The sequence below is a fragment of the Heptranchias perlo genome, chromosome 18, assembly GCF_035084215.1.
Source record: "Heptranchias perlo isolate sHepPer1 chromosome 18, sHepPer1.hap1, whole genome shotgun sequence".
Lineage (NCBI taxonomy): Eukaryota > Metazoa > Chordata > Chondrichthyes > Hexanchiformes > Hexanchidae > Heptranchias > Heptranchias perlo.
The window spans coordinates 31,542,842-31,567,912 of record NC_090342.1 but is presented as its reverse complement, the minus strand read 5'-3'; the positions used below and the strand labels follow the sequence as shown (position 1 = coordinate 31,567,912).

Sequence of the window (25,071 nt, the reverse complement as noted above, 5' to 3'; positions counted from 1 at the left end):
GGGGACGGTAGCACAGGTTGGTGCTTGGGTGGGGACCTTCCATCGGAGCACCTTGATGACGGGGCGGTCTCCACCCTTGGCATAGATCTGCTGCTGGAGCCTGTTCTGTTTGGTAGTTTCTTATGCTTCCAATTCTACCTGTCCCAACCCTCATCTCTTCAGCTATTCATACATTTTCTGTGTCACATAAATCATTGAATCTTACAGCACAGAAAGAGGCCATTTTACCTGTCGTGCTTGTTCAGGTTCTTTCCAAGAGCTATGCAATTTAGACCCACAACCCAGCTTTTTCCCCATAACCCTGCAAATTAGTCCTCTTCAAGTACATGTCTACTTGCCTTTTGAAAGTTCCTATGGAATCTGTTTCCACCATGTTTTCAGGTAATGCATTTGAGATCTTAGTTAGCCTTTGTGAGAAAAAGTTTCTCCTCATTTCCCCTCTCCTTCTTTTGCCAATCATTTAAAACCTATGATCTCCGGTTACTGACCCAGTTGCCGGAGGAAACAATTTCTCCCTGCTTGCTCTATCAAAACCCCTCATAAATTTGAATACCTCTATTAGGTCTCCGCCTAACCTTCTCTGCTCTGAGAACAATCCCAGCTTCTACAATCTCTCCACATAACTGAAGTCCTTCCCTGGTATCATCCAGGTAAACCTTCTCTGTACTCTCTCCGAGGCCTTACCATCCTTCCTAAAGTGTGGTGCCCAGAATTGTACACAATACTCCAACTGAGGCTTAACCAGTGATTTGTAAATGTTTACCATGATTTCCTTGTTTTTGTATTAAATGCCCCTATTTACAAAGCCAAGTATCCCATACGCTTTCTTAACTGCCTTATCAACTTGCCCTGCCACCTTCAAAGATTTGTGAATATGAACCCCCAGGTCCCTCTGCTCTTGCATCCTCCTCAAAATAGTACCATTTAGAATATACTGCCTCTCCATGTTGTTCCTCCCAAAGTGCATCATTTCACATTTATCCGCATTAAATTGCATCTGCCATCTGTCTGCCCATTTCACCTGTCTGTCTAAGTCCTCCTGAAGTCAGCTACTATCCTCTTCACTATTTACTACATTGCCAAGTTTTGTATCATTCGCAAACCTCAAAATTGCACTACCTCTACCCAGGTGGTGAGCGAACCAACACGAGGGAAAAACTTACTTGACCTCGTCCTCACCAATCTACCTGTCGCAAATGCATCTGTCCATGACAGTATTGGTAGGAGTGACCACCGCACAGTCCTCGTGGAGATGAAATCCCGTCTTCGCACTGAGGACACCATCCAACGTGTTGTGTGGCACTACCACCGTGCTAAATGGGATAGATTCAGAACAGATCTAGCAGCTCAAAACTGGGCATCCATGAGGCGCTGTGGGCCATCAGCAGCAGCAGAATTGTATTCCAGCACAATCTGTAACCTCATGGCCCGGCATATTCCTCACTCTACCATTACCAACAAGCCAGGGGATCAACCCTGGTTCAATGAGGAGTGTAGACGAGCATGCCAGGAGCAGCACCAGGCGTACCTAAAAATGAGGTGCCAACCTGGTGAAGCTACAACTCAGGACTACATGCATGCTAAACAGCGGAAGCAACATGCTATAGACAGAGCTAAGCGATTCCACAACCAACGGATCAGATCAAAGCTCAGCAGTCCTGCCACATCCAGTCGTGAATGGTGGTGGACAATTAAACAACTAACGGGAGGAGGAGGCTCTGCAAACATCCCCATTCTCAATGATGGCAGAGTCCAGCACGTGAGTGCAAAAGACAAGGCTGAAGCGTTTGCAACCATCTTCAGCCAGAAGTGCCGAGTGGATAATCCATCTCAGCCTCCTCCCGATATCCCCACCATCACGGAAGCCAGTCTTCGGCCAATTCGATTCACTCCACGTGATATCAAGAAACGGCTGAGTGCACTGGATACAGCAAAGGCTATGGGCCCTGACAACATCCCAGCTGTAGTGCTGAAGACTTGTGCTCCAGAACGAGCTGCGCCTCTAGCCAAGCTGTTCCAGTACAGCTACAACACTGGCATCCACCCGACAATGTGGAAAATTGCCCAGGTATGTCCTGTCCACAAAAAGCAGGACAAATCCAATCCGGCCAATTACCGCCCCATCAGTCTACTCTCAATCATCAGCAAAGTGATGGAAGGTGTCGTTGACAGTGCTATCAAGCGGCACTTACTCACCAATAACCTGCTCACCGATGCTCAGTTTGGGTTCCGCCAGGACCACTCGGCTCCAGACCTCATTACAGCCTTGGTCCAAACATGGACAAAAGAGCTGAATTCCAGAGGTGAGGTGAGAGTGACTGCCCTTGACATCAAGGCAGCATTTGACCGAGTGTAGCACCAAGGAGCCCGAGTAAAATTGAAGTCAATGTGAATCAGGGGGAAAACTCTCCAGTGGCTGGAGTCATACCTAGCACAAAGGAAGATGGTAGTGGTTGTTGGAGGCCAATCATCTCAGCCCCAGGGCATTGCTGCAGGAGTTCCTCAGGGCAGTGTCCTAGGCCCAACCATCTTCAGCTGCTTCATCAATGACCTTCCCTCCATCATAAGGTCAGAAATGGGGATGTTCGCTGATGACTGCACAGTGTTCAGTTCCATTCGCAACCCCTCAGATAATGAAGCAGTCCGAGCCTGCATGCAGCAAGACCTGGACAACATCCAGGCTTGGGCTGATAAGTGGCAAGTAACATTCGCGCCAGATAAGTGCCAGGCAATGACCATCTCCAACAAGAGAGAGTCTAACCACCTCCCCTTGACATTCAATGGCATTACCATCGCTGAATCCCCCACCATCAACATCCTGGGGGTCACCATTGACCAGAAACTTAACTGGACCAGCCATATAAATACTGTGGCTACGAGAGCAGGTCAGAGGCTGGGTATTCTGCGGCGAGTGACTCACCTCCTGACTCCCCAAAGCCTTTCCACCATCTACAAGGCACAAGTCAGGAGTGTGATGGAATACTCTCCACTTGCCTGGATGAGTGCAGCTCCAACAACACTCAAGAAGCTCGACACCATCCAAGATAAAGCAGCCCGCTTGATTGGCACCCCATCCACCACCCTAAACATTCACTCCCTTCACCACCGGCGCACTGTGGCTGCAGTGTGTACCATCCACAGGATGCACTGCAGCAACTCGCCAAGGCTTCTTCGACAGCACCTCCCAAACCCGCGACCTCTACCACCTAGAAGGACAAGGGCAGCAGGCGCATGGGAACAACACCACCTGCACGTTCCCCTCCAAGTCACACACCATCCCGACTTGGAAATATATCGCCGTTCCTTCATTGTCGCTGGGTCAAAATCCTGGTACTCCCTTCCTAACAGCACTGTGGGAGAACCGTCACCACACGGACTGCAGTGGTTCAAGAAGGCGGCTCACCACCACCTTCTCGAGGGCATTTAGGGATGGGCAATAAATGCCGGCCTTGCCAGCGACGCCCACATCCCGTGAACGAATTTTTTAAAAAAAGTCCAGGTCATTTATAATAACGAAAAATCAATGGGCCTAATACCAAGCTCTGGGGGACCCCATGCATACTTCTCTCCAATCAGAAAAACATCCATTCACCACTACTCTCTGCCTGCTGACCCTTAGCCAATTACATACTCAAGTTACCATTATCCCTTTAATCCCATGTGCTCCTATTTTCTGAATAAGTCTGTTATGTGATACTTTATCAAATGCCTTTTTAAAGTCCATATATACAACAATGCACAACCAATTAAAAGGGCTACTTCAAGGAATGAATAGACAAACAGGGGATGTTACTTTAGAGGCAAGAGAACCCCTGATTTCAATAGGAGAACTAACAACAGGGTTAGGAAAGGTTAGGGATAAACTTAATGCTGTAATCATTCAGAACAATCAAACTTTTAGAGAACAACTGATCGCAAAGGCAATCACTTCCAGTATATATGGAGGGTATGTGCTGTTATAGGAAAGAATCGGATGCCAAATTTTATATTGGACAAACAAATTAAAATCTGGAGATCAGATGGGGACACGGATTGGTGTAGGTTGCAAAGGTATAAGGATCAGTGTGTTATGCCAGGAAAGCAAAGTAACATTTTGGGACTGATTCCTATGATAGTGGCAATACCATTACTATTAATACCATTAATGAGAAACCAATGGAAGTATTCAAAGCTGATTTAATAGGTGTTTTGGAGGATGATACACATAAAGAATTTGTGAACTATCCGAGGATATTAATAGGGGGAAAGGAAGAGATCTGGAAAGCACCAGGCACTTCATGCTGTTCCTGGAGAAGTGGGCCTAGTTGTGCAGATGTGACGTTTTGCCAGTCTGTGGTTTCATTCTGGATGAAGAATCCCCTAATTGTACTATTTAAACCTCTCGATGGAATTCAAAAAGGATGAACATCGCCATCTCGGAGAGAGGAAGGTATTGTGTTACAACTAATGAGAAGTACTAAACACACGGGGACACTTCATGCCCGATTGGGCGGTAAACATTTTGCAAGGAACAAAGGGACCTTGGAGTGCATGTCCACAGATCCCTGAAGGTAGCAGGATAGGTAGATAAGTTGGTTAAAAAGGCATACGGGATACTTTCATTTATTAGCCGAGGTATAGAATATAAGAGCAGGGAGGTTATGCTAGAACTGTATAAAACATTGGTTAGGCCACAGCTTTAGTACTGCGTACAGTTCTGGTCACCGCTTTACAGGAAAGATGTGATTGCACTAGAGAGGGTACAGAGGAGATTTACAAGGATGTTGCCATGGCTGGAGAATTTTAGCTATGAGAATAGATTGGATAGGCTGGGGTTGTTTTCTTTGGAACAAAGGAGGCTGAGGGGAGATTTAATTGAGGTATATAAAATTTTGACGGGACTAGATAGAGTGGATAGGAAGGACCTATTCCCTAAGCAGAGGGGTCAGTGACCAGGGAGCATAGGTTTAAAGTAATTGGTAGAAGGATTAGAGGGGAGCTGAGGAGAAATTCTTTCACCCAGAGGGTAGTGGGTGTCTGGAACTCACTGCCTGAAAGGGTGGTAGAGGCAGAAACCTTCAACTCATTTAAAAAGTACTTGGATGAGCACTTCAAGTGCTGTAACCTACAGGGCTACGGGCCAAGTGCTGGGAAGTGGGATTAAGCTGGATAGCTCTTTTTCGGCCGGCACGGACACAATGGGCTGAATGGCCTCCTTCTGTGCCGTAACTTTCTATGATTCTATTCTATGATTCTAACCTCTGCTTTCCTGTTGGTATTGCAGATGATGATGTTAACTGCCCTTATAGTGTTGGTCTGTTTGATTAAGAGAACTCTTAAGACAAATTAAGAGGAGATAGAATATAATGGAAATGTTTGCACTGACCAAAAAAATCAGTTTCGATGCTACAAAAAGAAGAATCTTTTTAAGCTTCGAGGTAAGGAAATGTAGACACGGGTAAGCCCGGTGGGGAAGACTCTAATAACCTTATTAAATATTTCTCAATATTAAAGACACTTACACATTTTAAAACTAAGAATCTGCAATATAAGCAGGTGAACATTCGTTAATGGATTTCTAATCTGCAAGAACAAACAGGTTGCTCTAGGCATCGAGTGAAGCAGTCAGGTGGCAATCAGGAGACTTGAATACAATAGACTAGATGAGAAAAGATGAGATAAGGAAATAATCTGCAAGAACAAACAGGTTGCGTTCTCGGCACTGAACCAAGCAGCGAGGAGATTATCATAGATTGAATACAATAGATTAGTTGAGAAAAGATAGGATAGTAAAGAAAAAAGTGAAAAAAATCAATGATAGTGTTGTGCAGATGGACTAAAGAGGATTACATAATTTACAAGATGACTTAATGCGTTAACCGTATTAATTAAAAAAAACTAGAATGTGTTGACATGTTATCACGCTAGCAAGACGTTACTAACACTATAAATGGTACAACACACAAAGTCTCAGCCTTTCTTCATTGTCAGATTATGTAGAACATACCAAGCTACAATGATTCTTGAGAATTTCACTATACTGCAATGTAGGATTCCACCAGATTTAAGCAGGGACCTAAACAGGACTTGAGACTTCCTATAATCTGCTCTATCACACATCTTGTAGTAGCATGGGTCTCATTATATCGTTGTCCCCCTCTGTCTGCAGAAGCCTTACTGCAGCTGTGACTGCAGGAGATAGCCCTGATCACTAATCAGTCATCTTGATACATGGCTCTGAGTCATAAGGGCTGATAAAGTGGATTGTTGCATACACGACAATCTCCTAAATATCTGACATTTACATGCAAGATAAGGTGATTGGCATTGCACACAGGCTGAACATTAATGGAATGAAGGCCTTTCCTATTCAAAAATTCAGGGGTTGTCATATGGGGTTTGAGTAGCACGTGTTCTTCCGTTAGGAAGGTTATGAATTGAGCAGCTCTCTTGAAGAGAGCATCTTGATACAATGGACAGTAGCTGTCTGACAAAATGTGGCAAAGGTCATCTAATGCTGCCTGTAAGGATCCAGTCACAAAGAAATTCAAGGCAGTCATTACAATGAAATTAGAACATGGAAACCGGTCATTCAGTCCAACCAATCCAATTGATGTTTATCCTTCACACAAACAGTTGTCCTAATCCCATGTGGCTACCCTGTTCCTATATGCCTTTATAGCCCCTTTCCTTCAACCACCTACCTAACCTATTCTTGAGTGCTGACCTCTGCTTCAATCAACCCTCTGTGAAAAAAGATTTCTCCACTCTCTGTCCTAAATCTCTTACATTTAGCCTTATGTCTATGTCCCTTCAATCTAGACCCATCAATTTATAATTTTTTACATGAGGCAGTATCCTTATGCTCAGCATCTTTCTCATTGTGCGGTGCCCAAAACTGTCCATGTGTGTACTTGTGTTCTTAGTAAGGTTTTCTTTAGATTCACCATTACATCTTGACTATATACTGTGTCTCTTGCCATAACACCCAGAATTCCATTCATTTTTTTTAAACAACCTACCTCCTCCATTCTTGTAACAGAGATAAGGGAATCTCCAAATGTTCCCCAGTCCAATTATTCCTCCAACCACAGACAGATTGAATTCCAACTTGTTACCCCACTTTTCTCTCTTCTTCACCTCCTTGTCTTTTTCATGAAGGTGATCCTGGGATGAGGCAGTCCCTCCTTGTTTAACTTCTCTTGTGTTGCTGTTCATTTCATCAAATTCTTCTGCTGGGAAGATGAAGATAAGCAGTTTGAGAGGAAATAAATGACTAACAGCGTTGCAGTTAAAATATTCACACCAGCAGCTGCATCATTGGCATGTCCAATAGGCATTTTCTACAGTTCAAAGGTAGATCCCAGAGCATACGTCAAAAAAACAACAATTATTACATTAACAGGCACCAGTGAAATTCAGCTCGTTGAATAAAGCATTCTAAATTGTGTTGCATGGCACTATCATCTTGGAGCCTCCTTTGTCCTACAAACAGTAGGCCTCATACAATCTGTACTTAAAACACTTTTTTAGTTTACAGAACACAAAACAATGCTACACAGTACATTCCGTTCAACAGGACTAAGTAACTTCCAGCCTACCCCATGTAATTAATTTTTTGCAGGTAAAATTACACTGTGTGTGTGAAAAATGTATTAAAGCAGTGTGTTTTTTCTTGATGTTGTAACACCATCACTGGAAAGCATTATTTCGAATAGTGATAGATGTGTGAAAACTTACGAACAACTGATGAACCAACAACAAAATGGTCCTGCAGTAATGCTGCTGAGCCAATTGCTAAGCAGCAAACAAGCCACTTAACTGGTGTAAAACATGCATAGTTCATGAATCTATCTGTGGAGTTCCAAATATCGGGCAGTACCATAGTAGGCACAGCATGGGAGGAGTCCATTCAGTCCATCGTGCCTGTGCCAGTTCTTTAAAAGAGCTATCCAATTAGTCCCATTCCCCTGCTCTTTCTCCATAGCCCTGTAAATGTTTTCCCTTCAAGTATTTATCTAATTCCCTTTTGAAAGTTACTATTGAATCTGCTTCCACCACCCTTTCAGGCAGTGCATTCCAGATCATTACAACTCTCTGTGTAAAATCATTACAACTGGCTGCGTAAAATCATGTTTCCTCATATCTCCTCTGGCTCTTTTGGCGATCACCTAAATCTGTGTCTTTTAGTTACCGACACTTCCACCACTGGAAACAATTTGTCCTTATTTACTCTATCAAAACCGTTCATGATTCTGAACACCTCTATCAAATCTCCCCTTAACCTCCTCTGTTCTAAGATGAATAAATCCAGCTTCTCCAGTCTCTGAAATGACTCAGCCCTGGCACCATTCCAGTAAATCTCTTCTGCACCTCTCTAAGGCTTTGACATCTTTCCTAAAGTGTGGTGCCCAGAATTGAACACAATACTCCAGCTGAGGCCTAACAACTGTTTTATAAAGATTTAGCATAACTTCTTTGCTTTTGCACTCTATGCCTCTATTAATAAAGCCCAGGATCCCAAATGCCTTCTCAACTTGTCCTGCCACCTTCAAAGATTTGAGTATGTGCACCCCCAGGTCTCTTTGTTCCTGCACCCTCCTTAAAATTGTACCATTTAGTTTATATTGCCTCTCCTTATTCTTCCTACTAAAATGCTTCACTTCATACTTCTCTGCATTAAATTTCATCTGCCACATGTCTGCCCATTTCACCAGCCTGTCTATGTTCTCTTAAAGTCTATTACTATCCTCCTCACTTTTCACTACACATCCACGTTTTGTGTTATCTGCAAATTTTGAAATTGTGCCCTGTACACCCAAGTCCAAGTCAATTATATATATCAAGAAAAGCAGTGGTCCTAGTACCGACCCCTGGGGAACATGACTGTATATCTTCCTCCAGTCTGAAAAACAACCGTTCACCATTATTCTTTGTTTCCTGTCACTTAGCCAATTTCTTATCCATGCTGCCACTGCCCCTTTTATTCCATGGGCTTCAACTTTGCTGACAAGCCTACTATGCAGCACTTTATCAAACGCCTTTTGGAAGTCCATATACACCACATCAACCGCATTGCCCTCATCAACCCTCTCTGTTACCTCATCAAAAAACTCAATCAAGTTAGTTAAACATGATTTGCCTTTAATAAATCTGTGCTGGCTTTCCTTAATTAATCCACACTTGTCCAAGTGACTGTTAATTTTGTCCCGGATTATTGTTTCTAAAAGTTTCCCCGCCACTGAGGTTAAACTGACTGGCCTGTAGTTGCTGGGTTTAACCTTACACCCTTTTTTGAACAATATATCAGATCTCTATTCCCTTTATTCATACCTTTTAAAATGTCATTAAGCATTAAGTTGTTCCTGCATCGATTCAATGGACCGGAAATTGCTCCGACTGGCTTGGCAAAGTCCGCAGCAGTCCTTACGAATGAAAGGAACAAATTTAACTTACTTTATATCCGTGGCATGAATTACTTGAATTGAGAGGCTGGAAATAAATTGCGAGATCTGCCCAGACTTGAACAGTTTGGGCTCATGTCCATGACAAATAGCTGGGTGAATCAAAGCTCCGCCCACAAGCAGGCAAGAAAAAAATCGTTCATTTAAATTGATACTCTGAATGTTAGTGCAAATAAAAATTTAACACATCTTTTTATAAAAAACCAAGGAAGTGATTTAATTTACTGAAACTTACAGGAGTTAAAAGTAAAGAAAAAGTTTTTAAATTTTTAATTAAAATTTTTTTTTAATGATCAAAAAATATTCAAATAAGAGTAATTTGATATTCCACATTTTTAAAATTTAATTTTTTGTTGTTTCACAGTCATTAACAGTCATCGCACTTTCAAAAAGTTATGTAAGGCTGGTATTTTCCAGCGCAGCTTTTGGTGGCGTAAGTATGTTCGTTCCAGCTGAGCAGATGGGTTAGTTTACGAATGTTTCCTGATTGGGTTTGATTGTAGCGTAGATGCCCTTTAATTCGTAACTGTCAAACTGCTGGTGAACCAATGGGAGCAAGTTTGTGATTTCGGGTTTTACAGCGCACGTGCACATTCGCGAACTCACTCCATTGATTCGCCGGCGGTCAGAGAGAATACCCTTGCAATACGGTGTCCTCGGGTGAGTAACTTGTGGCCCAATATCTAACCTATTCCACATTCCTTAAGTAGCCCCGATACCTATCCATTCTGCTATGTCCCTTTTCTAAATTTTATGGCCTTGTGAGGTTGTGGGGGCCAAGCTTGGTCTAAATCTCAACCTGCATTGTGTTGGTGAAGTCATGTGCTATCTCCTGCAGCACTGCACTGTGTAATTTAGTGTGGGCCTGCTGACATAGCCCTGATGGAAAGGTTATCTCTGATAGGGATATCAATATCGGTACCAATTCATAATGAACATCATTGTGAACTCCTTGGTGAGTCTGAATAATGACCAATCCGATAGTTGGCCCTGGCTCTGTTTCTGGGCATTCTCCCTTAAGACTTTCCTCCTTAGGTTATTCGCTACCTTCAGCAATGAGATGTATAGAGCATTCTGACAGATGACCTGACTGGTCTGCAACTGTAATTCCCCTCATGTCTTTCCCAGAAATAGGGATATCATAGGTGGCTGTGGCTACTGTTGAATTGTTCACCTGGGGTTGTTCAATAACATAGGGTGTGTTAATTGGGGCCATGGGAGCACCATTTTTGAGGAAAGGTGGAGCCCCATTAACTAGTGGAAGATCACTGGTGTACCGACAGGTCAGCCCAACTGATTTACCGGGGGAGCCCTAACTTCTATCCATGATGGTTAACAGTCCCATCCACCCTGCCATGATTCTTGAAATCTCGTATCCCTTTTACTCAGCACCTAGGATTCAAGTATTTCATCTAGATTACTTAGCAGTTGCATCTCTGACTGCTTTTCCAAAGTTCTCAATTGATTAACGTGATGCCACCTGGTGTGTTTAGCCTTTTTCTTCATGAACTGGATCAGGTAAACAGTGGGACTCGCCTTACCTACAATGGGAAAGGGTCCCCTCCATTAAGGCACAAACACGTGAGTCTTTTTGCCATAATCCAATACCATTACCGCATCTCCTACCTCAAAGCCAAAAGGCCTCACCTTCTTTTCAAAGTACTTTTTAAGCCGATTCTTTGTTCTCCCAATTTTCTGTGCCACGTATTGCTCAATCATCTGAGCCAACGATGCAACTCCCACAGCCCCCATCATCAATGGGGTTGTCTCTGGCTGCAAGAGATGTTCAGGGGTTTGCATAAATTGACCTGTCATGGCTTGATAAGGTGTTACTCCTGTGGTGGATTGTGGTGTGGATCGAATGGCTACTGAGTTGGGTGATCTGCATTATAATATTAAACAACATTTTATGTTTTGGTGCCCCTTTCTACCATTCCGGATGACTAAAGATGATGGGACACAAGCAGTTTCTGTGTGATTCCCATCGCTTTTTGCAATTCCATAAAAACTTATCCCGTGCTATGTGTGCCTTGGTCACTATTTACTTGTATAGGCGGTCCGCACCTGCAGATCACCTCACTCAGCAGCAAGAGCACTGCAGTAATTGCCGTGTTAGTTTTACATGGGAAGTCCTCAATCCATTTGGTGAATTTGTCGATAATCACCAGACAGTATTGATGTCCTGCGCTGGACCTTTGCAGTGGTCCAATTAAATTGGTTTGAAGGTGTGTCCACGGCCCCTCGGGGAGTGGAGCAGACCGGAGAAAAGTGCGATTAGTTTGCTGAGAAGGGTTATGTTGTAAGCAAACTAAACATTGTTGACAGCGTTTCGTAATTTCATCTTTTATCCCGGGCCACTAAGCAACCTTATATACTTTTTGATACGTAAGCTCGGCTGAATAGAATCCTCCTGTCAGATGTGAATGAAACATGTGGAAGAAATCCTCGACCAGGTATGGCGGTACACGTATTGTCGATATAGACGCCCTCAGCACTCGATGGAAAAGCAGAGGCTGGCCTGTCCCGATCACCTCTGTTTGCTCCGCCCAGTCGGTGAGTGGAGGTGACGGTGTCCCGTTAGAGTGCCATTAAGGAGGAGACGGTTCGGGTACAGTCTAGGCAGATTCCCATGAGGCAGAAAGGTAGGGCAACTAAACCCAAAGCTCTCTGGATGACAAAAGAAACAGAAAAAAGGGGTGAATGACAGATGTCGGGTTGATAACACAAGTGAGAACCAGGCAGAATATAGAAAGTTCAGAGGGGAAGCGAAAAAGGAAATAAGAGGGGCAAAGAGAGAGTATGAGAATAGATTGGCAGCCAACATAAAAGGGAATCCAAAAGTCTTCTACAGGCATGTAAACAGTAAACGAGTAGTAAGGGGAGGGGTGGGGCTGATTAGGGACCATATGGAGGCAGAGGGGATGGCCGAGGTGCTAAATGAGTACTTTGCATCTGTCTTTACCAAGGAAGAAGATGCTGCCAGAGTCTCAGTAAAGGAAGATATAGTTGAGATAGTGGATAGGCTAAAAATTGATGAAGAAGAAGTATTTGAAAGGCTGGCTGTACTTAAAGTAGATAAGTCACCCGGTCCAGTTGGGATGCATCCTAGGTTGCTGAGGGAAGGGTGAAAATTGCGGAGGTACTGGACTGGAGAATTGCAAATGTTACACCCTTGTTCAAAAAATGGTGTAAGGATAAACCCAGCAACTACAGGCCAGTCAGTTTAACTTCAGTAGTGGGGAAGCTTTTAGAAACGATAATCCGGGACAGAATTAACAGACACTTGGACGAGTGTGGATCGATTAGGGAAAGCCAGCACGGATTTGTTAAGGGCAAATCGTGTTTAACTAACCTGAGGTAACAGAGAGAGTGGATGAGGGCAATGCAGTTGATGTGGTGTATATGGACTTTCAAAAGGCGTTTGATAAAGTCACACGGTAGGCTTATCATCAAGATTGAGGCCCATGGAATAAAGGGGGCAGTAGCAACATGGATACAGAATTGGCTAAGGGAGAGGAAACAGAGAGTAGTGGTGAACGTTTGTTTTTCCGGCTGGAGGGAGGTGAACAGTGGTGTTCCCCAGGGGTCAGTGCTGGGACCACTGCTTTTCTTGATTATATATTAATGACTTGGACATGGGTTCACAGGGCACAATTCCAAAATTTTCAGACGACACAAAACTTGGAAGGGTAGTAAACAGTGAGGAGGATAGTGATAGACTTCAAGAGGATATAGACAGGCTGGTGGCATGGGTGGACACGTGGCAGATGAAATTTAACACAGAAAAATGTGAAATTTTACATTTCGGTAGGAAGAACGAGGAGAGGCAATATAAACTAAAGGGCACAACTCTAAAAGGGGCACAGGAACAGAGAGATCTGGGGGTATACGTGCACAAATCGTTGAAGGTTGCAGGGCAGGTTGAGAAAGCGGTTAAAAAAGCAGACAGTATCCTGGGATTTATAAATAGAGTACAAAAGTATAGAAGTCACAATGAACGTTTATAAAACACCGGTTCGGCCACAACTGGACTATTGTGTTCAGTTCTGGGCACCACACTTCAGGAAAGATGTGAAGGCCTTAGAGTGGGTGTAGAGGAGATTGACTAAAATGATTCCAGGGATGAGGGACTTTAGTTATGTTCTCTTTGGAATAGTGGTGGTTGCGAGGAGATTTGATAGAGGTATTCAAAATCATGAGGGTTCTAGACAGAGTAGATAGAAAGAAACTGTTCCCATTGGCGGAAGGGCCAAGAACCAGAGGACATAGATTTAAGGTGATTGACAAAAGAACCAAAGGTGACATGAGGAAAAACACGTTCAATCTCGGCCTTCAAAAGTGCCAACCTGGTGAAGCTACAACTTTGGAATTACCCTTTTTAATCCAAGATTTATTCACCAGGGGAAAACCCCAGTTTTGGGAAAATGGCTACAAAAAGGACCCTGTTTAAAACACAGTTCCCAGACCAGAAAGGACAAACTTTTGAACTAAAACCCACCCCACCCAACAGAGACATTGCCTTACATCATTACCGGCTCCAAGTTGGCTAAGGAGACAATGAAATCCACCGGTTGATATAATCAAGTCAGTCGGTCAGGACAACAGAACCCATCTGAAAACAGTTCATATCTCATATAGTACGCAAAATCAGCAGTTCCCATTGTCCCCCAAAACCAGCTAGATGAGAGGCGGGTATATAATACACATTCAAACAAAGCTTTCTCTCCAGGGACAATTCGTAGCATTTTGCACCGTCTGACTAGATCAGCCAGAAAACAGTATAACTGCTGCAGCCTCAGGAAGGAAGGGGTCAAACAGTGGATGTAAAACGGACACCAGCCACACAGCTCTATAACATCAGAAGATCAGAGCAGGCCGCTCTGTTTACAACCAGGACCAAAGGAAGTCTCATGCCCCAAGGAACGGGCACGGCCCCAAGGACTTCGATCGTAGAAGACACGACCCGGCAGCCAAAGTCAGCAGGGTGAGCATTTCAACCACAGCCTGCAGAATACTCAACTCACAGCCGTGTGGAGAGTTACCTCTGCATGTCCCGACCAAACCTTAGCAATGTAGTGTTGGGAGTTAACAGCCATGAGTAAGGGAACACGGAGGGGCTTAGGTTAAGAAGTCCAAGGGGAAGTAATTTATTTGTTCATAGTCATATAGGAACGTTAGCATTGGTTTTGCCATATTGAGATTTGCTGCACATATTAAACATACTTTCACTATTCAAAATCTGAAACCCGTATCAATTGCATTATTCTTCATCCTTCAGTGTGATTCATAAGGGTAAGCCCAGACCTTCAACCGTAAATAAGTGAGTTCGGTTGTGACCAGCAAGGCTGAACGATCCTCATACGATCGGAAACACCCTACACAACTCAGGACTACATGCTAAACAGTGGAAGCAACATGCTATAGACAGAGCTAAGCGATTTCACAACCAACAGATCAGATCAAAGCTCTGCAGTCCTGCAACAGCCAGTCGTGAATGGTGGTGGACAATTAAACAACTAACGGGAGGAGGACGCTCTGTGAACATCCCCGTCCTCAATGCTGGCAGAGTCCAGCACGTGAGTGCAAAACACAAGGCTGAAGCAACCATCTTCAGCCAGAAGTGCCGAGTGGATGATTCATCTCGGCCTCCTCCCGATACCCCCACCATCACAGAAACCGTTTTTCAGCCAATTCAATTCACTCCACGTGATATCAAGAAATGGCTGAGTGCACTGGGTCCAGCAAAGGCTCCGACAACATCCCGGCTGTAGTGCTAAAGACTTGTGCTCCAGAACTAGCCACGCCTCTAGCCAAACTGTTCCACTACAGATACGACACTGGCATCTACCCGACAATGTGGAAAATTGTCCAGGTATGTCCTGGGTCCACAAAAAGCAGGACAAATCCAATCTGGCCAATTACCGCCCCATCAGTCTATTCTCAATCATCAGCAAAGTGATGGAAGGTGTTATCGACAGTGCTATCAAGCGGCACTTAATCACCAATAACCTGCTCACCGATGCTCAGTTTGGGTTCCGCCAGGACCACTCAGCTCCAGACCTCATTAGAGCCTTGGTCCAAACATGGACAAAAGAGCTGAATTCCAGAGGTGAGGTGAGAGTGAATGCCTTTGACATCAAGGCAGCATTTGACCGAGTGTGGCACCAAGGAGCCCTAGTAAAATTGAAGTCAATGGGAATCAGAGGGAAAACTCTTCAGTGGCTGGAGTCATACAGAGCACAAAGGAAGATGGTAGTGGTTGTTGGAGGCCAATCATCTCAGCCCCAGGGCATTGCTGCAGGGTTTCCTTAGGACAGTGTCCGAGACCCAACCACTTTCAGCTGCTTCATCAATGACCTTCCCTCCATCAAAAGGTCAAAAATTGGGATGTTTGCTGATGATTGCACAGTGTTCAGTTCCATTTGCAACCCCACAAATAATGAAGCAGTCTGTGCCCGCATGCAGCAAGACCTGGACAACATCCACGCTTGGGCTGATAAGTGGCAAGCAACATTCACTCCAGACAAGTGCCAGGCAATGACCATCTCCAGCAAGAGAGAGTCTAACCACCTCCCCTTGACATTCAACGGCATTACCATCGCTGAATCTCCCACCATCAACATCTTGCAGTCACCATTGACCAGAAACTTAACTGGACCAGCCATATAAATACTGTGGCTACAAGAGCAGGTCAGAGGCTGGGTATTCTGCGGTGAGTGACTCACCTCCTGACTCCAGAAAGCCTTTCCACCATCTACAAGGCACAAGTCAGGAGTGTGATGGAATATTCTCCACTTGCTTGGATGAGTGCAGCTCCAACAACACTCAAGAAGCTCGACACCATCCAGGACAAAGCAGCCCGCTTGATTGGCACCCCACCCACCACCCTAAACATTCACTCCCTTCACCACCGGCGCACGATGGCTGCAGTGTGTACCATCCACAGGATGCACTGCAAATCCAATCCAGCCAATTACCACCCCATCAGTCTACTCTCAATCATCAGCAAAGTGATGGAAGGTGTTGTCCTTGAGAAGATGGTGGTGAGCTGCCTTCTTGAACCGCTGCAGTCGTGTGGTGAAGGTTCTTCCACAGTGCTGTTAGGAAGGGAGTTCCAGGATTTTGACCCAGCGACGATGAAGGAACGGCGATATATTTCCAAGTCGGGATTGTGTGTGACTTGGAGGAGAACGTGCAGGTGGTGTTGTTCCCATGTGCCTGTTGCTCTTGTCCTTCTAGGTGGTAGAGGTCGCGGGTTTGGGAGGTGCTGTCGAGTGCATCCTGTGGATGGTACACACTGCAGCCACAGTGTGCCGGTGGTGAAGGGAGTGAATGTTTAGGGTGGTGGGTGGGGTGCCAATCAAGCGGGCTGCTTTGTCCTGGATGGTGTCGAGCTTCTTGAGTGTTGTTGGAGCTGCACACATCCAGGCAAGTGGAGAGTATTCCATCACACTCCTGACTTGTGCCTTGTAGATGGTGGAAAGGCTTTGGGGAGTCAGGAGGTGAGTCACGTGCCGCAGAATACCCAGCCTCTGACCTGCTCTTGTAGCCACAGTATTTATATGGCTGGATCAGTTAAGTTTGTGGTCAATGGTGACCCCCAGGATGTTGATGGTGGGGTTTCGGCGATGGTAATGCCGTTGAATGTCAAGTGGAGGTGGTTAGACGCTCTCTTGTTGGAGATGGTCATTGCCTGGCACTTGTCTGGCGCGAATGTTACTTGCCACATATCAGCCCAAGCCTGGATGTTGTCCAGGTCATGCTGCATGCGGGTTCGGACTGCTTCATTATCTGAGGCGTTTCAAATGGAACTGAACACTGTGCAATCATCAGCGAACATCTCCATTTCTGAACTTATGATGGAGGGAAGGTCATTGATGAAGCAGCTGAAGATGGTTGGGCCCAGGACACTGCCCTGAGGAACTCCTGCAGCAATGTCCTGGGGCTGAGATGATTGGCCTCTAACAACCACTACCATCTTCCTTTGTGCTACGTATGATTCCAGCCACTAGAGAGTTTTCCCCCTGATTCCCATTGACTTCAATTTTACTCGAGCTCCTTGGTGCCACACTCGGTCAAATGCTACCTTGATGTCAAGGGCAGTCACTCTCACCTTACCTCTGGAATTCAGCTCTTTTTTCCATGTTTGGGCCAATGTAATGAGGTCTGGAGCTGAGTGGTCCTGGCAGAACCCAAACTGAGCATCGGTGAGCAGGTTATTGGGAGTAAGTCCTGCTTGATAGTACTGTCAACGACACCTTCCATCACTTTGCTGATGATTGAGAGTAGACTGATGGGGCGGTAATTGGCCAGATTGGATTTGTCCTGCTTTTTGTGGACAGGACATACCTGGGCAATTTTCCACATTGTCGGGTAGATGCCAGTGTTGTAGCTGTACTGGAACAGCTTGGCTAGAGGCGCAGCTGATTCTGGAGCACAAGTCTTCAGAACTACAGCCGGGATGTTGTCGGAGCACATATCCTTTGCTGTATCCAGCCGTTTCTTGATATCACGTGGAGTGAATCGAATTGGCTGAAGACTGGCTTCTCTGATGGTGGGGATATTGGGAGGAGGCCAAGATGTATAACTACCTCGTATGTCTCAGGCTTTTTAATTGAAAAAACAGCGTCCATGTCCAATACCGCTCGTCCGTGAGGATTTCCTTTCCCGAACCACAACAGATCGTTCGCATAATCCACAATTACACCGCATTTATCTCGGAAATCTGACCCCAAAATACCATCCCCGTTAATTAAGTGCATCATAACTGGCCTCTCTAAAGTAACTTCCACCAGCCCAAATTTAAGCTACTCCTCCTTTATCTTGCATGTCTTTTGCATAGATCCTTCAAATGCAGTTACAGAAATAAGCTTTCCTGTCGCCAGGTCAAGGGGTGTGTGTAATCGTTAATAGCCGAACCAGTGTCCACAGTCACTATCTGTTCCTGGCCTCCATTAGTTACAACAGGAACTACCGGACAGTTATTATGATCACGCCCGAACCCCATTACCGACTTTGGGGATGCTTCGCCTCGTCATTCCATGGAGGCACCTCCCTCCTCCCCTTCTGTGGGAGGCCCAGATAGCAACACGCCGGCCATGTTTTTACCAGAGTTGCCAATTTGTTGGGCCGTCATTAACGTGACCATTTGTCTCAATTTTTGTTCCACCTGACTGATTCTCGCTCGGTCCGTTTTTGGTAATTTGTCCCGATTGGACCCTGGACCCGGCAATGGCAAGAGTGGTGGCCTATCCTTTGACATCGGTCCGTCTGAGGGTCGTTGTTATTCCAGGGAGAAGCGAAGTATTGGCTCACATGCATTCCTAAGTATCTTTTTAAATGCATCATCATTCAATTCTGCAAGGGCCCGCCAAAATGTCGCAAACGCACAGGATACTTCGACTGGATTGTACCCATTGATTATCGGCCCTTATTCACGTATCAGGGCGTCGACCCCCTACGCCAATAGCCGTTTGTCATCTATGTTAATTTTCCCTTTCGGTCCCTTAGTGTGGTGCGAACCATAACATCCCGAACGGGATGTTATGGTAATAGGCAGCCTCCTGACCCAAGGTCATTCCAATCTATCTCATCATTCACATGGTTATCATCCCGCAGGATCTGACCATGTCTATCGGCTGAAACCAGTGTTCCCTGTCTTCCCAAATTTCCCTGAAATTCACATCTATTTAATTTACACTGCGTTTGGTCAGCCGTTGTTGAGGCCTGTCTCATCAATTCATGCAGGGTTTCTCTGATATTCTCTACGTCTTGCGATAATCCCTCATTCACTATCTTCAGAGCATCCCGTTCCATTATCACCCTAACCCTGTGCAGTTGTGGTCGTAACCACCATCTGCAAATGATTAAACATCAGATCACTTGGCTGCTGTTTTAGTTGGTCTCGTTCATCTTCGGCTTCCTTTGCTACTTTCATGAACGACACCTCGGTCTGTTCTTTTTCTTTCATTAGATCACTAACTTTGACCTCACTTCCCTGCACACAGAGGTAAGCCGCATAATGTAACTAACGTTCTCGCAGGTTTAATTTTCATTTTTTTGTCATCTACCAACTTCTGTATGTAGGATGTTGACGCTGGGTACGGCTCATCCATCTTGATTATCTCAGGGATCATCTCCTCTATACTTACTATATAGGCGGCTTCTTGTTCAAAGCTTTTGTTACTGTACGCATGGTTACTATTCATGCTGGAAGGAATTAAGCTCTCGCCTCAGCCAATATGGGTTCCTACCGAAACAAACTCGATTTTCTACAAGTCTCAATTAACACCCATACTTGGTGTAACACAACCAGGAATGTTGCTAGTCAGATCCTGCCCCGGTCTGCCAATTATATGAAAATTCAAATCTGACACCAAATATGATTGCAACATGTCTGTTTATTGAGTGATGACAATTCTTAGCATAGGTATAGTATACACAATATTTCAATAACAGTATATCAAAGAAAGAAACAATGTTACCCTGTTCTCTCCTCGGGTAGAGGGAAGCTACCTCATGGATTCATGTCTGAGGCCTCTACAAAAAGAAGAGTTTAAACACACTGTCTTACAATGAGCTTGTCACGTACATTGAGTTGTTGTTCAGTCGCCGGTTTCTTATCTCACTTGTTCCAGACTATGCCATGTGCAGACCTCCCTTATCAGTGTCCAAACTCCCTCAGTGCCTTGTTTCTCACCCTTGAAACAGACTGCTGTATAAAAAAGTTTTAGAAATATTCTTTGTTAGCTATATCCCTCTGCCTTATGGGTAGTTCAATTTGACCATTTCTGTCTTTTTAGCTGTTTATGTGTTAATGCTTAATCTAATTTCTATAAGCATGAGCTGGTTGTATGTATTAGAATGCCTAACACAAAAGTGAATGTTCTATATGTTAAAAACACTTAATCTAAGCATAAGTTTCATATACCAGAAAAATATGTAAATGACTTAATCTTACACCATTAAACCAGCAAATGCAGTGGGTATAGGCGAGCCTTTACATCACACAGTAACAGCAGAGGCACTGGGTATAGGTGAGCTTTTATATCACACAGTAACAGCAGAGGCACTGGGTATAGGTGAGCTTTTATATCACACAGTAACAGCAGAGGCACTGGGTATAGGTGAGCTTTTATATCACACAGTAACAGCAGAGGCACTGGGTATAGGTGAGCTTTTATATCACACAGTAACAGCAGAGGCACTGGGTATAGGTGAGCTTTTATATCACACAGTAACAGCAGAGGCACTGGGTATAGGTGAGCTTTTATATCACACAGTAACAGCAGAGGCAGTGGGGATAGGTGAGCTTTTATATCACACAGTAACAGCAGAGGCAGTGGGGATAGGTGAGCTTTTATATCACACAGTAACAGCAGAGGCACTGGGTATAGGTGAGCTTTTATATCACACAGTAACAGCAGAGGCACTGGGTATAGGTGAGCCTCGACATCACACAGTAACAGCAGAGGCAGTGGGTATAGGCCAGCCTCTACATCACACAGTAACAGCTGCGGCAATAAAATGGTTCTTTTTGCTTATATGTCCAAATGTCGCTCCATTAGCAGCAATGTCCATCATTTCATCCTCGCGGAAGACACCGGCATGTCGCCTTGCCTTACTAATAGATTTAGTGCGTGTGGGAAGAATGCAGACTCACTGTCTGTGAGCCAGTAATAAATGTAAAATGCTGAAGAGCCCAGAAGGTGGCCAACAAATACCATTCACAGGCATTCTATGTCTTTTCCACTCCCGTGAGGCCCATGAGGATTTGTGATGCATTACCAATGGGTAGTAGTTTCTATTGGACCTCCCAGCGTAGTACTGCAGCCAAACTCTGGTCGGTAGCAGCGACTTCGAGGTGGAAGTGTTTGTTCAGGTCTGATGATATGAGACACGTAGCTTCCATAACCGCCGTTTTGAACGGTTCAACAGCTCTCATGTGTTCCTCTGTCCAGTGTGCCTTTATGTCATCACTCGGTAACTTCAATAACTCATACAATGGTTTTGCTACCTCTACAAAGTGAGGAATAAGGGATCGCTGGTACCCCACTAATCTGAGGAGTGATCTCAGGGTTGATTTTTAAACTGGTAAGGGAAGCCTTTTAATAATGTCCACCTTGTTCTGATCAGAGCTGCAGCCTTACTCTGAGATGTGTATTCCCAAGAAGGTGATTTCTGTCCTCCAATAGCTGAGCTTTACGTGGATTAATTTTAAGTCCTGCATCCGACAACACCCAAAGCAGCTCCAATAACAATTTCTTCTGTTCTCCCGGGGTTTCAGTAGCCAGTAACAAATTGTCCACATATTGTAACAAACACTTAGGGCTTGAAAAGTTTAACTGTGGCCGCCATCCCTTTGCGGAAGATGGTCGTGGAATTGTGGAACCCTTGAGGTAAGCAAGCCCATGTATGTTGCTGATCTCCAAAGGTAAAAGCGAATTTGTTCTGGTCCTCCCTCTGCACAGGAATGCTCCAAAACCCTTTACAACGTCCAGGGTGGAGAACCATTTGGCTTTCTTGGTATTTGGGGCACCCTCACTACGGGGGCACATGCCGGCATTACCGTGTTTAAGGTTCGGTAATCGATTGTGAACCGCCAGCTCCCATCTGGTTTCTTAACTGGCCAAATTGGTGAATTAGTCGTAAAAGTGCCCTGCCATATAACACCCTGCTGTAGCAATGCGTCTGTTGTGGTTTGTAGCACTAACTGACCCTCAGCTGAAATGGGATACTGTTTTACTTTAACATGGGTTGGCCCATTAACCACCTCCTCCTCTATCAAGCACTTGCAATCATGCTTGTGAATAGCGAACGCAGCCCGATACGGAGTTAATATAGCTCATATTTTCGGGCCTGTGTGCATAACTACCTCGTATGTCTCAGGCTTTTTAATTGAAAAAACAGCGTCCATGTCCAATACCGCTCGTCCGTGAGAATTTCCTTTCCCGAACCACAACAGATCGTTCGCATAATCCACAATTACACCGCATTCATCTAGGAAATCTGACCCCAAGATACCTACCCCGTTAATTAAGTGCATCACAACTGGCCTATCTAGAGTAACTTCCACCAGCTCAAATTTAAGCCATTCCTCCTTTATCTTGCATGCCTTTTGCGTGGATCCTTCAAAGGCATTTAAATAAAAAAGCTTCTCTGTTGGAAGGCATTAAGCTCTCGCCTCAGCCAATATGGTTTCCTACCTAAACAAACTCGATTTTCTACAAGTCTCAATTAACACCCATACTTGGTGTAACACAACCAGGAATGTTGCTAGTCAGATCCTGCCCCGGTCTGCCAATTATAAGCAAATTCAAATCTGACACCAAATATGATTGCAACATGTCCGTTTATTGTGTGATGACAATTCTTAGCATAGGTATAGTATACACAACATTTCAATAACAGTATATCAAAGAAAGAAACAATGTTACCCTGTTCTCTCCTCGGGTAGAGGGAAGCTACCTCATGGATTCATGTCTGAGGCCTCTACAAAAAGAAGAGTTTAAACACACTGTCTTAAAAAGAGCTTGTCACGTACATTGAGTTGTTCAGTCGCCTGTTTCTTGTCTCACTTGTTCTAGACTATGCCATGTGCAGACCTCCCTTATCAGTGTCCAAACTCCCTCAGTGCCTTGTTTCTCACCCTGGAAACAGACTGCTGTATAAAAAAGTTTTAGAAATATTCTTTGTTAGCTATATCCCTCTGCCTTATGGGTAGTTCAATTTGGCCATTTCTGTCTTATTGGCTGTTTATGTGTTAATGCTTAATCTAATCTGTATAAGCATGAGCTGGTTGTATGTATTAGAATGCCTAACACAAAAGTGAATGTTTTATATGTTAAAAACACTTAATCTAAGCATAAGTTTTATATACTAGGAAAATATCATGTAAAAGGCTTATCTTACACCATTAAACTCACCACAGAAAGTTAAATCTAGTAATTAATGGCATAAGTACCCTTTTACCGTGATATTTGTTAATGACTACCAATCAACCTGTTTGGCCCAGGAAGCGATCAATTAAAATGTGGAGTCTCATTGCTTCAAGTAGTGAATTGGCATTGGAGATTTTAAAAATGTCAAATTTTATATTTGTTAAATTTTTTTTCTTACTTTTCCTTTCTGTCACTTTTCTCTCGCTCTTTCTTTCCCTCTCTTTATTTCTATTTCTGTACCTGATTGGACATTGAATTCACCCACTCTAACTCACCCTCCTTCTCTGTACTTCCTCTGTTTATTTCTCAATCCCTAAATCTCATTGGTTAAGGAGATACATAGTTGATCCCATTGTTCCCCAAGATCCCAAATGCCTGTTGCCCTCGTTGCACTGTTATCAGCTCGCACTTCCAGCAACTTATGGGGCAAACAAGTTTTGAGCTGAAGAGTGCAGGAAAAAGTCTAACTAACGGGACACGCTATTAGATTCCCCACTCTGGCAAATTTCGGCCTGATGTAAAAACACATCTATATTCTTACACAACAGTGCTACAGTCCCCATCGCTTATGGTGGGATGTGGTCGTGTGAATGCAATTTGCCCGCGCTACGCAACGGCTGGTATAACATTAATTTCCAATTTGTACACACTGTAGTTTAAATGGGAGTGGAAGAAACTCAAAACACGGTTCCACAATGTCCACATTATGATTCAGCGTGGGGATGCCCCCTGGTCCTGTTGAACAAGTTTATTTATCCACATTAGAATAACATCAAAGGCGATGAGCAGAGCAAAAATAATTAAGACTAAAACATTGACAGTCTGAGAATACAGCATGAAAAAATAAAATATGAATAACAGTTAAGAGGCAGGAAGTTAAAAAAAAGCTTGTAACTGGAAAATAGGAAAAACACACCATTCAAAAGTAATTTTGTTGTGTGTGAAGGGCCTTAACTTTTTGACCAGATGGGCTGCTACGTCAATGCAGTTGTTCTTTTAAGTCATTAATTAAATGGGTTTGCAATCTGCTTTACTCTTTGTCCAATTTTAAGACTTTGTAAAAGTTGTTATTCATGTCATTACAAAGTTTCAGTTTAGATGGTTGTTTGAAAAGAAAAGGCATGAAATGCATTTTAGTCTCTGTTGTAAATAAAATTACAACTGCTGGATTACTGTTATAATATCCCCACAGTATCAATATTTCTGACATTTCTTTCGCTAGCTTGTGAAATACTGCTGTTGTAATATTAATTTGATTTTTTTAAATGATCTAGATCTGGTTAAGTGAGTAAACACAGCTGTTTCTGCCCAAAATTTTTGAGCCACGCAATTTTTTTGTGCCCAGATTACAGGTGTGTCTGGGCGCAAATGTGGATGGAACTCCAGACAAAGTAAAATACAGACTCTGTTAGCTGCTTTTAAACTTGACAAACAAATTGCATCTCGGAAAAACCAGATTGAAGAAAAGAACAGCAATAAAGTATTTTACACAAAAATAATCAGAGTAGAAAAGAAAAGCCCAACAGGAAGTCTTTACGAATAAGACGGCGAAAGCATCTTTCTGTTGTGTTTAGGACATTTAAGGTGCGACTTTAATTCACAACATTCTTTGTGCAGTGTTGCTTGACCGTGTTGGAGGGCTTGAACTCATCGATTGGCTCGGCTGCTCTGTATTATCTTTCCTCTGT

At 44.0% G+C, this 25,071-nt stretch overlaps 1 protein-coding gene across 1 annotated transcript in view; it reads right to left on the bottom strand.

The window, feature by feature from the left end:
- Positions 1-20,301, bottom strand: part of LOC137334724 (sodium- and chloride-dependent GABA transporter 2-like) — a 72,376-nt gene extending 52,075 nt beyond the window's left edge. The window contains exons 1-3 of the mRNA XM_067999633.1: positions 19,928-20,301; positions 9,313-9,404; positions 7,002-7,214 (exon numbers count right to left, since the gene is read on the bottom strand). Of these exons, the coding sequence (XP_067855734.1) occupies positions 7,002-7,214; positions 9,313-9,334 (235 nt within the window). The 5' untranslated portion in view covers positions 9,335-9,404; positions 19,928-20,301. The remainder of the gene's footprint in view (positions 1-7,001; positions 7,215-9,312; positions 9,405-19,927) is intronic.
- Between the last annotated feature and the right edge of the window lie 4,770 nt (positions 20,302-25,071).